The 12,501-nt window shown below is 37.0% G+C and overlaps 1 protein-coding gene across 1 annotated transcript in view; it reads left to right on the forward strand.

The window, feature by feature from the left end:
- Window positions 1–12,501, forward strand: part of NAALADL2 (N-acetylated alpha-linked acidic dipeptidase like 2) — a 310,350-nt gene that overhangs the window by 275,784 nt on the left and 22,065 nt on the right. The window contains exon 12 of the mRNA XM_009288028.2: window positions 5,958–6,051. Coding sequence (XP_009286303.2) covers window positions 5,958–6,051 — 94 coding nt within the window. The remainder of the gene's footprint in view (window positions 1–5,957; window positions 6,052–12,501) is intronic.

The raw sequence follows: 12,501 nt of genomic DNA on the forward strand, positions 1-12,501 counted from the left end.
TTGACCTGTAGTGTAACTACATGCCCTGGTACCAAGGTAGATTTCAGTAAGAACAAAAACACATGTGGCACTACTCAATTTTTGAGAAGTTCTGAGTTTTCAAAAGTTGACAGCTTTAGTGCAAAGCAAACATGTTTGTGATCAGATTTCTATTTCTTCGTCTAATCAAGTGAATGTGGTTCTTCAGAAAAATAGAGGGTCAAAGAACTGGTTGTTTTCTCATGCTCCTCCCTCTTACTTTTCTTGTATGAGTCAGTTAACTTTTTTGGGGGGTGACGAACATAAGAAAAACAACTGCATAGACTGATTATGCAGGAAATTTTTCTACAGTAAATTGAGATCCCAGTATTAAAAATGTTCATTAATTTATCATGAGTCTCACGATTACTGCCACTCATCCAGTAATACTAGGTGCTGAAATTATGTTATTGCCAGGGAATCACAGATTTCATTTAAATAAACTCAATTTCTCATGCTTAATTAAAAAAATCTGATAACATGAAGTAAGTCGGGGGTGGGGAGGGAACCAGCAGAAAGCAAATTCAGGAAATTTGCTTGTATTATCAGAAATATTTCTTTAATTTTGCATGGTGAAGGGGTTGGGGAAGGCCGATTACTTTAACATTCGAGATTGCTAATGTTGTGGTTCTGAGAGGGGATCTTAATATACACAGAGATTTACTCCTTATTTACATGGCTGTGGACACTGAAACCATTGTTTATGTTTGGGTTGATGTCAAAAGATCTCAGCAGGTCACTCTGCTAGTCAGTACATGTGGAAGGAGAGACCCCTTGATGCAAAGAGATGGACACCTGAGATTAGACAGTGTAACAGCCAGCCACAAAAGTTAAACCTTTTCATTCACCTTTGCAAGAAAAAAGAGAAAAAAAGCATTGTCATTTTCAACACACTGTTATTGATCACCCTAAACCGCACAGTATCTTTCCATGCTCTTTCCTCATCCATGAACCACATGGGTAACGTGTGAAGGGAGAGGTGCAAGGTGTGAGGGCAAACATGACTCAAAAAAGGAAGTTGAGGCTCAGAGTTCAAATGAGTTAGTTGCCCAGTGTCACACACTGATCAATTACAAGGATTGTTTGAGTCTGTAGCAGGAAGTCTCACATATAGAGGTCTGTTGAGTCTGTAGTTGGGAATCTACACAGGTCTACTACACTACCTTGTTACATTATCTGCTTTCTAATATGAGTTGTTGTGGTTTTGGTAGATTAGCTGCCATGTGTATGCTAGTTTTCTCTAAAAGTGCACAGGTATCAGTAGGGTAAAGTGTTGTTAATGTTCATAGAATAAAATTATATAATAAAACCCTGAAAATTATAGACTGCAGGAAAGAAGAAAAAGTATGTTGCAGAGGTATATGGCTTGAGGAGTTGCCACTGCAGAATTCAGGTTTCAAGTAGCTGTGTCTAATTCATTCCAGCAGGTAAAATTGGAGTACAGCACTACTTAAGAGCAGTGTTCACAAAAGGATAAACATGGCAGTTTACCTGATTTTTTAAGTTATGTTGTTTGTAACTTGGCATATGAAGACATGTGAGATGTCTATTTAGATTTTAGCACTCTTAATGTAACTAAAAATGTCCTAAAGGCTCAGCACTTACACTCACTGAGGTTTACATAGCGCACAGGCTAGATATCACGCACAGTTACAAAGTTCAGTAGACAAAAAAAAAAAAACAAACACCACAACAAAAAAAGACTGGCATGTGAACTTCTGTGGTAAAGAAACTGCCTGCACACTATATGCTAATGTTTATTCTAGCAGATTGATCTCTATCATGCATAATATTTTCTTATCTTCATATCCACTAAATATGTTTTCATTTTATTCATCTTACAAGTTTCTCATCATACAACAGAATGGAAGATGGATTGCCATGCCTGTGTTGTGTGTAAAACCAGATAACATTTAAGACGTGTCCCTGCAAGACATGATCAATAACAGCATGCCCCAAAAGCAATACTGAATCTGTGTAAAAAAGGCTGAGTGGAGCCTTTCACGTTTTTGTGTCCTGGGTTTTAAGTATTCAATTTTTTAAAAAAATTTGTATGCCAGTAGACATGCTTTGAGTTATTAGTAGACAGCTTGGATATTTGAGGAAGCAAGTTGCCTTGAAAACTGAGTTTAACTCACTGAAAAAACAGGTGTGACGTACTCACCAAAAAAATAATTTCTATGATGAACCCTTCCAACTCCATTTTAGTTCATTTCCTTATTTACATTTTAAAACAGCTAAAAAGATAAAATGTTTATAATTTACATAAATGAACATATTGTGTGTATTTAATCCAGTTATTGTTTTATTGTCACAGTCTTTTGGAGACTGGTGCAGATCCACCTGATGTCCCTGAGAGCTGACTTTCATAGTGAAATTAGGTTCATAAGTTGGGTAGAATTGCAGGAAGACATAGTTCCTAAATGAGTAGGTTATAACACTTTGGAAGAGAGAAGAACCTACGGCTTCATTTAGGAAGTGTCATGTGATACTGAATCATCTTTAACACCAGCATTTTTGGAAGTTGTTGTTTTGGGTTTTTTTAGCTTTTGGGATCTGCGTGGTGTCAGAGAGATAAAGGCAGGGACAGTAGTTACTTCCTTCCTACAAAGATGTTTACGCTGTAAGGTAAAAGACTTTGAAAAAAATTTACCTTGGTATAAACCTGTTTTGAATATTCAGATTTATTTTGCAATATACAGTATAACTGTACAATTGTTATCGTTCATATTAATATCTATCTCTAAAGTAATTGGAAGTTCATTAAATACATTTTAGTTTACTGAAGAATACCTTTCCCAAAGCCAAGCGCAGTGGAAACATAATTGATTATTTTTTAATTTTAAATTGTATAAGAAAAGCATTTCAGAATCAATTAGCATTTGAACTATAATTTTTTTCTTTAGACTTGTTAATTGTGTAAATGTTACATCAATTATTGTGTGTATTGTGTGTGTATTATTATGTATAAATGTTATTTGAGAAGTTGTCATTAGTGTTATAACCAGTTCGGTATGGGAATAGACTCAATTATGCAGCTTTAGCATTTCAGTTTATGAGAAAATTGTTGTCTTTACTCTTTGCTAAGTTATTCTTGCATTTAATAATCCAATAGTCAGTCTGAACCATTTTTCAACAGGGAAAAGGGGGCAGAAGCTTGCCTTTATTTTCCATGTATATTCAGTGTTGTACTCAGGGGAATGGTATATCCAAAAATAAGACTATAAATAAGAAATCAGTAGCCTTTTCTGTCTTGCTTGATATATGCTTCTGCAGCATTATTACTTACTCTGTTAAAACCAATGTTCTGAGCTTTCCTTTATGTGATTGATTTCTTCCAGATTAGCCTACGAAGTACGTGATGTAATATCCACCGTTACCTGTTTACTAACACACAAATGTCTGCAGTATTACATACAGAGATACTGTAAAGTTTCCAAAATGCTTCAGTCAGTCATAAGATTCTGATGGTATAACTTTATTTGAATAGGAAAGAGAAAACAATTTTGGTCTTATGAAAAATAAGAAAAGAAAAGAAAAATAAAATTGCTTGGAAGAAATAGAAATAAGGCAAGAACTTACAAAAATCAAGCCAGATTCTGTAGGAGATAATGATGAAAAGGAAAGATGCTTACTAGGGTATTCTCCTCTTTAATGCCACTTTTGTGCCTCAGAAAAGAAGCATTTTTTCCCTACTTTTGTGTTCTTAAACATTGCGGTAACAGATTGAAAAGTATCAGTAGCACTGTATAACTGTTCATGTCCCTCCCTGAAATATACCTATGAATATGCATCTTACATTACTGTTTAGTGAAGATTTTTGCAGAAACGGGGTGTCAGGGAAGAATTCAAATGTTTAGTGTGATATAGTACTATTTAGGATTCAATGAGTTTGGCCTCCGTATAGAATACCTCCTCTTTAATAAGATGTTATTTCATTGCCACAGTTGCTTTTCCATAGCAACTTACAGGTTGTTAATGTTTTGGGCAGCTATACCTTGAAAGAGTTCCATGCAGGACAAGGAAGGATTTTGCATGGCATTTGGACATTTAGAACCAGATTTTTACAGTTGCTTATAGCTGGATTATATGAACCTCATTTGGATACAGTTTTGTACAGGTTTCTGTTTGCCCTAACAGTTTTATTTTTTGTATTTCCGTGATACCTCTCTGATATTCCTGAGACCAATGTTTTCTAATGCTTTTCAACCCAGAGACTTTTGTGTATAATCGCTGATAGAAAACGTAATGGCCTTCAAGCATTAATGGCCCGTGCAGTTGGGAAGTTTGGAGAAAAGTTTCATGAGCGGTTACTGTGTAATATTTTAACACAGATGTCCAAACACAGTATTTTTCATCTTCCTTCAAGTTCACTCTTAGTTCTTTAGTTTTTCTGATAACAGCCTGACGTACAATTATTCCTCCCTATTTTTTTCTCACTCTATATATGGTAAGTTTTTTCTTCATGCCTTTTGCAATATTGTATTCTCTAGAGGTAAATCTCAATAGCTTCACAGTGTGTGTCTGCTCAGATGGAGGTTGCAGCCTGATATACAGCATGTTCCCTCCGTCTCTGTACCCAAATCAATCTGTGGCCAGGTCAAAAAACAGTATTTCTTTAATGCTTTCTGAGAAATGTTGTTGGGGTTCTATTAATCTTTCTCCAGGAAACTTGTATTTCTGATACTAACCTGTTTTCATCTACTTTCCTGGGAGATGGTTTTCCTTTCCAATTGCTGTACTGTTGTTTTTAATATTACTTAGCATTGTTGTCTTTTCCTACTACTTTGTATTGTAGAATTAAAATGCTACTTTCAGCACAGCAACTATCATATTGCTTTTGAAGGATAGATATTATTCTAACCCCCCCAACACCTTGGGAAGTATTGTACAACGTGATTCTATTCAGTCCACGTTTTTATCAACACAGTCACCATCACCTGCAGCCATCAGTCCATTTTAGAGCACAGCCCTACAGGTGTTTTTTTCCCTTTTGCAATATCAAGATATGAAGAAGATGAATTAAAGTTTCTTGCATGTTTTTATCAGTGTGTTTTTATAGCTCCCACAAACGGTGAGGGACTTGGCAGCCTAGAGACTGAAATCCTCTGTTTAATCACAGGCTAGGTATAGTTCAGCAGAAAGACATATTTCTATACACAGCCCCTGTAGCATGTGTAAGCCTTGAGCTGGAGAGCCTGTCTTCTATAAGTGAAAAAAGCACTCAGGCCAGTCGGTCCCTGGCCTCGTCTCTGGAACTGTTGAAAAAAAGCTTTCATGCCATTGAGTTTCATGACAGGTGCTAATGTCTAGTCTGGAGTGGACTGAGAGTTCCCTTTCACTCATTTGGGAATTTCTTTCTGCAAGTTACTGAGAGAATGTAGTGTTCTATCCAGTTTGGAAGTTGTATGTCTGTGTGCATCAAGTTGTCACATATCTCTTCAAAAGACTTTAGGTTTTCAGGTCAGCTTGCATTCAGCTGTGGGCTTGATCTGAAGCTCATTAATGTCTGTGATGTTTGGGGTTTTTTTTTGCTTGTGCTTTGTCTCAAAATCTGATAACTAAAACCAGAGAACTAAGTAAAACAATAAACCTCATTCCTATTTTTAGAATGTTGAGATATCTTATTTGAAAACAAAGCAAAACTAAGGCCCTTCAGAGACTCCTGCAGTATTGTAGGTCCACAGAAAAACTACTGCACAGAATTCTTGTGTGTGATCATAAATTGTAATCTCTTAACATTTTTTAAATGTTGTATTAGAAGGACAATGGTCTAGGTCATTTTCCTTTTCACAAAGATGTGCTTATGGGGTTTTATTCATTTTTCCCTGAAAATCCAACGTAATGAAAGGCTATGATATTCCAAAAGAAGTGCTGGCTATTAAATCTGCTAGAAATTATTTGACTGATTTGTGTTTGTTTGTTTGTTTGTTTTTCAGCTAACAGGACAAGTGACTTTGCAAATTGCCAGTGAACCAGTTTTGCCATTTAATGCCCTCGACATCGCGTTAGAAGTTCAGAACAGTCTTAAAGGTAATTTTTGTTAGAGGAATATTGTTCTCCATTGATACAGAGAAGAAAAAGGATCATCTACTCCCTGATACGGATTTTCAATTTCCACTTGAATGGTAGTGAGTGATTTTACTAGTTAAACAGTGTCATTATATAATGCTAAATAAAATACAGTTTTTGTTGCTAAATAAAGCCATAAAATGTTTATATTTATTCTGATGTTACTATGTCAGTTAAGCAATAATTAGTATTAAAATCTCATCGTTACAGTCAAAAGATAACAACCTCTGTGACTGAACTTGATTTTAATTCCCTTCAAGGCTTTGTTCAGTACAAGCAAGAGAGGACTTGTAATCCCGTTGCCATTTGGCTCCTTAATTTTCACAATCATCTTCCTTGTTTGGTTATTCCACTAACTCACCTTGTTGGAAGAGCATGCTAACTTTTCTCCTTTTGCAGGTGCAACATAGCACAATAATTTACCAACATGTATTGTTTGAGTTGATTAAGCACTGAGACCCTGGAAGCTCTGTATTTGAAACTGATCTTGGTGTGTTTGGGACAATGGGTTGGGGTTAGGGAGAGGGACAAAAAAGGTTCCTAGTCAGAAAGTAAACAGAAGTGACTGGTAACTTGGAAATGATATAATTCTCATAGACTCTGGATTTGGCACTGTTTGCTAGGTGTAGAATGAATGCCTTGATATGAGACTGCTCCATCAAGATTGTGGAGCCATTACTAATGTTCCTGTGTTGCCTTCTCATTTCTGGCTCTTTCTGTTGTCTTGTGGCCTTTTAGGGCTTGATAAAAGAAAAAGCATTCTGCAGTCTTTTTGGCCTATGTTGACAACAGAACCCAATTAAGCCAATAGGCCTTGGCTTGAGCTGTTTAAGATAACACAGTTAAAGGGTGCAGTTGTGCATTCCCTTTGCTTCTGGGGGCTGTTTCGGGTTTTTTTTTTCCTCTACAGTTGGTAGAAAAATGTTGATATAAGGAACAAAACCCATTGTATGTTACTGAGATGTTCTCTGCTACTACCTAGACTACAAAAGAACAACAAACCTTCTTCTTATCAATTATGAAAAGATTATCTGTCTTAGCTCCAGTCCTGAAGACTAAGGAAGGAGAGGAAGTCTAGGTTCTAACGCTATCTAGTGTCACTCATCTATATAAGCTTTATTCTTCAGTATTGTGTGTCTTCCTCCTCCCATTCTGTCCTTTTTCCCTTACAGTTTCCTTGTATCTTAGTGTATTCAAATGAAAGCCAACTCTCCTTCCTTTTCTGTGACTGGTTGAAAGTAGGCTGGATGTGCAGAGCACATAAGAGGCTTAGTCCTTGGAGATTAAATCTTTTGATAACTTAGCTGCCAAACTCTAACATAATTGTGTACAAACTGAGATATTTCAGAAGCTGGTATTCTGGTCAGAATTCAGTGAACTTAAAAGGAATGTTAAAAGGTACATCCCTGACAAGAACCCCCACGAAATTTAAGAGACTACTGCAAAGCATGCCCTTGTTAGGACCTCACAGTGGAAAAATGTGAGATACATAAAACCATGTTGTTATTTCCTCTTCTCCAGTTATGTCTCTTATACAGATTACCTGTAGTGTGCTAAGGCCTTTAAAAAATAATTTTTCTATTTACACATTTATGGAACTCTCAAGTTGATCTGTTAAATAAAGATGGAAGTTCTATAAAACCACACCAAAACTTTACATATAGTTTAGTAGAATGTGATATCTTATCCCAAACTTAAAGATTTTTTGCAATCTTGAGGTGTTTCCCCTGCATTTCATTCACTCCCTACAGTATAAGGTCTCTCTTTCCTGTAATACACATTCATAGAAGTATGATACCTTTTCTTTAATCTTTGCCATCCATCATTGTCAAGACCTAGGAGTCAGTAGGCTGGCATTGGTCTGGAATCAGTGAGCATCCAAAAAGACAAGTAATTTTAGCTCTCTTGTGCCATATAAACATTGGTTTAGTTCAGCCTAAACACAGCAGGGAATAATCATCAAATAAAAAGTGTGGCTCAGCTGGTATTCCTTCAACTGAACATGAGATGTCTGGTATTATTCTTCCTTTCTTCTTTATTTTGAGTAACAGGAAATTGTGATTTAAACTGTCTTTTTTCCTCTAACTTCGGTTAGATCATTTAATTCAACCACTTCAGGGGAGGGAAAATTATTTTCTAGGCTGTAGGGCCAGCAGGATAAATTTTCTCCCAGCTGTTTATTTTGGAGTTTTGTTTAATGATTTTTCTCATTACTTTCATGTCTCATCTATCTCTGACTTGTGTCAAATAGCAGTTTATTTTTATTTTGGAAACCAATAAGACAATGGTCTTTTTCCTGGTTACTTAAATGAGAAGTTGTACTTTTTAACATGGCTCATGAATTTCTTCATTCTTCAAAAGATTTTGTTGTCTTAGATTTCCAGCTCAAAGGTGCATTGTCTTAGTAAACTATTTCCTTCTCCAACTTGATGCAAACTGTAAATGTAGAAAAGGTGAAGGGAAATCTGCACAACTTGCTAGATTTGTTCATTAGGCTTAATTTTGTGCCTCTGGGATCTGGTTCAACCAGTCACTTAAACACACATTTTATTGCCTGTTGGACTTTCTCACATGAAGTTAAATCATATGTGTAAATACTGGAGTCACAGTTTTGCAGTCTCCTGGATGTCCTCACAGAAGGATGTGTGTGTCTTAATATTTGTTAATACTGCATTTATTTATGTTTCCAAAGGATTTAATTCTGTAATGTGGTGGGTGTCTGTACTGTTAGCTCCATTAAATTCAATGGGATTATTAGCACTTTATAAGCCATTTCTTACATTCAGGATAGGCTGGATGGCAGGTTATAGGGTAACGTCATCCACAACATGTTTACATCTGGCTTGAGGCCTGTTCCTCAGAAAGATGGGGAAATGGCTGTTAAGTGACGTGTTCCCTCCGCTTGCACACACCAGAACTCTTGGAAACAAGCTACTGCTTTTGGGTTTACCTGAAAGGAAGGGTTGTGACTGGAGAGACATTTCTTTCTGTGCATCTGCCAATGGTCTGATGTTTAACAGGAAACCTCGTGGTCATAAATGATATGAGATGGGTTCCAAGACTGAAATCCAAGTCCCCGGGGCTATTCAGGCTGTTATCTATCTGATCACAGATGTGATATTTTAGAGAAATTCATAAATAGGTGACAGTTTAAAATATTCTCATTAACTACACATTGCAACTGTGCGGTGTTTGTGCCTTTCATACATTTAAAATCAAGACCCACTGCAACTTGAATCAAATACAAGAATATCTCGCTAGGCCTTGCATGCTATGAAAACCCAATTTATCTTTTGAGGTAGGGCACAGATAAGACGTCAAACCTGGTGTGTGAATGATACAAATGGTTCTTTTAAGCACTTATATAGAAGTATTTTGTATGTATATGCAAGTTGAAATGTATAAGTATTTGTATATAAGTATTTTGTGTGTATATAAGCATTTTTATTCAAAACATATTCGTATCATCCGCTGGATGCTTTTAGCACTGTGCAGTCTGGACTTGCTCCTTATAGCCTATCTTGCACTGTATTTGAGCCTCTTTGAAACTTAGTGTGTATTTCAGCAAGCTTCAGGGATTGATGATGGAAGTGTTAAAGTGTCTCACTGGGATCAAAAGCCTTTCTGTACCTTTTCACCTGACTGACTCACCAATAACAAGTTCAGTCACACAGCTTACAAAAACAGAGGCAACCAGGTTTGATGCTAGCCATGTCTCTCACTTAGGTGCTGTTGGCTGTAGAAGCTGATATCGTTTCATTATTGCAGGTCACTGGGCACACCTAGGATCATGCAGACCTTTCAAAAATTGGTATCTGTTGCCCTAGCCTTGGATGGTGGCTGAGTAGCACTAGGCACACATGCTAAGATTCCCTAGTTGTGGCTTTCATCACAGGCTGCTGAAGCTGGTAAGCAAATCAGATAAGCTGTAAGCCATCTCTAATAGGTACTGGCTGAGAGAGATCTATGAAGACAAATTAAGTTAACTGGGGGTGAGATTTTCTGTTTTTCCCTATATAGGGAGGGCAAGGGCTGTGATTTCAAGCTCTTTGGCTGATGCAGTGTCAGTTGTGTGTGGCTTCCTATCAGTTGGGCCCTTTCTTCTCCCCAGAATGGATGTTTTACAGATGTTACAGCAGCTGAAGTACTTGGGGTGATAATAGTAGGCAGTGCTAGCAGAAATTTAAAAATAGTCTGTTTTATGATAAGCCATTTCCAGGAAAGTCTGCATGACTTTCCACAGCTCTGGCTCAACCCATACATTTCAAAACATCAGCCTAAACTCTCCATCCTTAGAAAAATCAATACAGAAACATAACTCTGTCATTTAGTTGATGGCTGCATACTCATTGCCTACAGCTATCTGCTAGTCTTCAGCTTGGCATCGTTTTACCTGCTTGACCGTATTTCCCTGATCATTTAGGGTGCTTTTCAGAGTTACTTTCTCCATCTGTCCGTAATGTTCAGAAAGCGTCCTTTTTTACTGTTCCCACCCATTATTCTTGACTGCTACAAAGGTGAAAAATGCAACAGTTAGTTATCTGTATATATGATAGAAATAACTTCTTTGCCATGAGACACTGACATCTTGTCTTCAGTATCCTTTCAAAGATATTGTATATTAGTACTGGCAAACCTTTCATCAGCCTTTAAAAAAAAAGTCATTTAGTTGATGGCTGCATACTCATTGCCTACAGCTATCTGCTAGTCTTCAGCTTGGCATCGTTTTACCTGCTTGACCGTATTTCCCTGATCATTTAGGGTGCTTTTCAGAGTTACTTTCTCCATCTGTCCATAATGTTCAGAAAGCGTCCTTTTTTACTGTTCCCACCCATTATTCTTGACTGCTACAAAGGTGAAAAATGCAACAGTTAGTTATCTGTATATATGATAGAAATAACTTCTTTGCCATGAGACACTGACATCTTGTCTTCAGTATCCTTTCAAAGATATTGTATATTAGTACTCTGGCAAACCTCATCAGCCTTTAAAAAAAAATCATGGAAAAATGCATTTTCCGTGGACAAAGCATTTGGTACTGAAGGGAAAGAATGAGCATCTATTCTGTGTCAGTAGGCCTTATATGTTTCCATAGCTCTGTACAAAGTCATTCATAACTTCCTCTGTATTGACATGCATAACAATATGTCACAACATGCCTTTTTAATGATAGCCTCTTTGAACAGAGGCTTCTTATAGCAACGTCAGATTAGTTTGCTTGGGCAGTAGCAGTCGTGGTAGCAAAATTGAAGCTGTTGGCAACATACTCTTTGCACTGAGGACGTCTGTGGATTTGTGTTTCTGCCCCCTTTTAGGGTACTTTCTACAAAGCTTTCCCATTCAGATTTTCCACTGCCAGGTCTGATCATCCAATTTTGCACAGCATGAAAAATCTTCCTAGTGAATGCAACAACACACCGTAGCTGATCATGAATGTGCAAGCTAATTAAAACCTAAAGCAATTTCCCCTCTCTCTTACATGCAAACACATGTTCACATGCATGGAGAGCAAGCGTCATGCCTTAAACTGCTGATTTGTCTGTGCTTATTCTCCTGTAGGTACTTGTAGGCAAGTATGTTCATATCAGAGGGCACAAACACAATTTTGAAATGTTAAATCTCTAGCAGTACTTTTCATAAGAGCAATCAGTTACACAGGGAAAGGCTATTGTATTCAATGTCTGTAAAAATAAATATCTATTTGGTGTAACCTGTTTCTGTATAAAATCCAGTTACATTTAGCAAGTATAATGAAATTCAACAGTATAATTCTCTGATCAAGAGTATACATACTCCTGAGTCACTTTCTTGTACTTGCAATTTTATTTATTTAACAACTAAACAACTAGCTTAGATGATTCATCATGATTCATACTGAAGACAAAAGGACAAAGAATACAAAGTATAATAATGTAGCGTTGTTTTATCTCGAGTAAAGTAACACTTGCAGTTTTTTTTATTTTCTCTATAGAAGCATCACAAGATGTTTAAGACATTATTAGTTAATGCATCCTTTTCTTTAAGAATCATTTGCCCTTCCACTCCCAGCTTCTCAACTTGAGAAATGCATAAATCACAGTTTCCCTTGGCAGTGAAGTTCAGTGTGTTATGGTAAAAACTACTGATGCTCTTAAAGCTATAGAATCATAGAATCATTAAGGTTGGAAAAGACCTCTAAGATCATCGAGTCCAACCGTCAATCCAACACCAACACCACCATGCCCACTAAACCATGTCCCTAAGCGCCACATCTACATGTCTTTAAAATACCTCCAGGGATGGGGACTCAACCCCTTCCCTGGGCAGCCTGGTCCAATGTTTAACCACTCTTTCAGTAAAGAAATTTTTCCTCATGTCCAATCTAAAACTCCCCTGGTGCAACTTGAGGCCATTTCCTCTTGTCCTATCGCT

This window comes from Aptenodytes forsteri, unplaced genomic scaffold (assembly GCF_000699145.1).
Source record: "Aptenodytes forsteri isolate BGI_AS27 unplaced genomic scaffold, ASM69914v1 Scaffold72, whole genome shotgun sequence".
NCBI lineage: Eukaryota > Metazoa > Chordata > Aves > Sphenisciformes > Spheniscidae > Aptenodytes > Aptenodytes forsteri.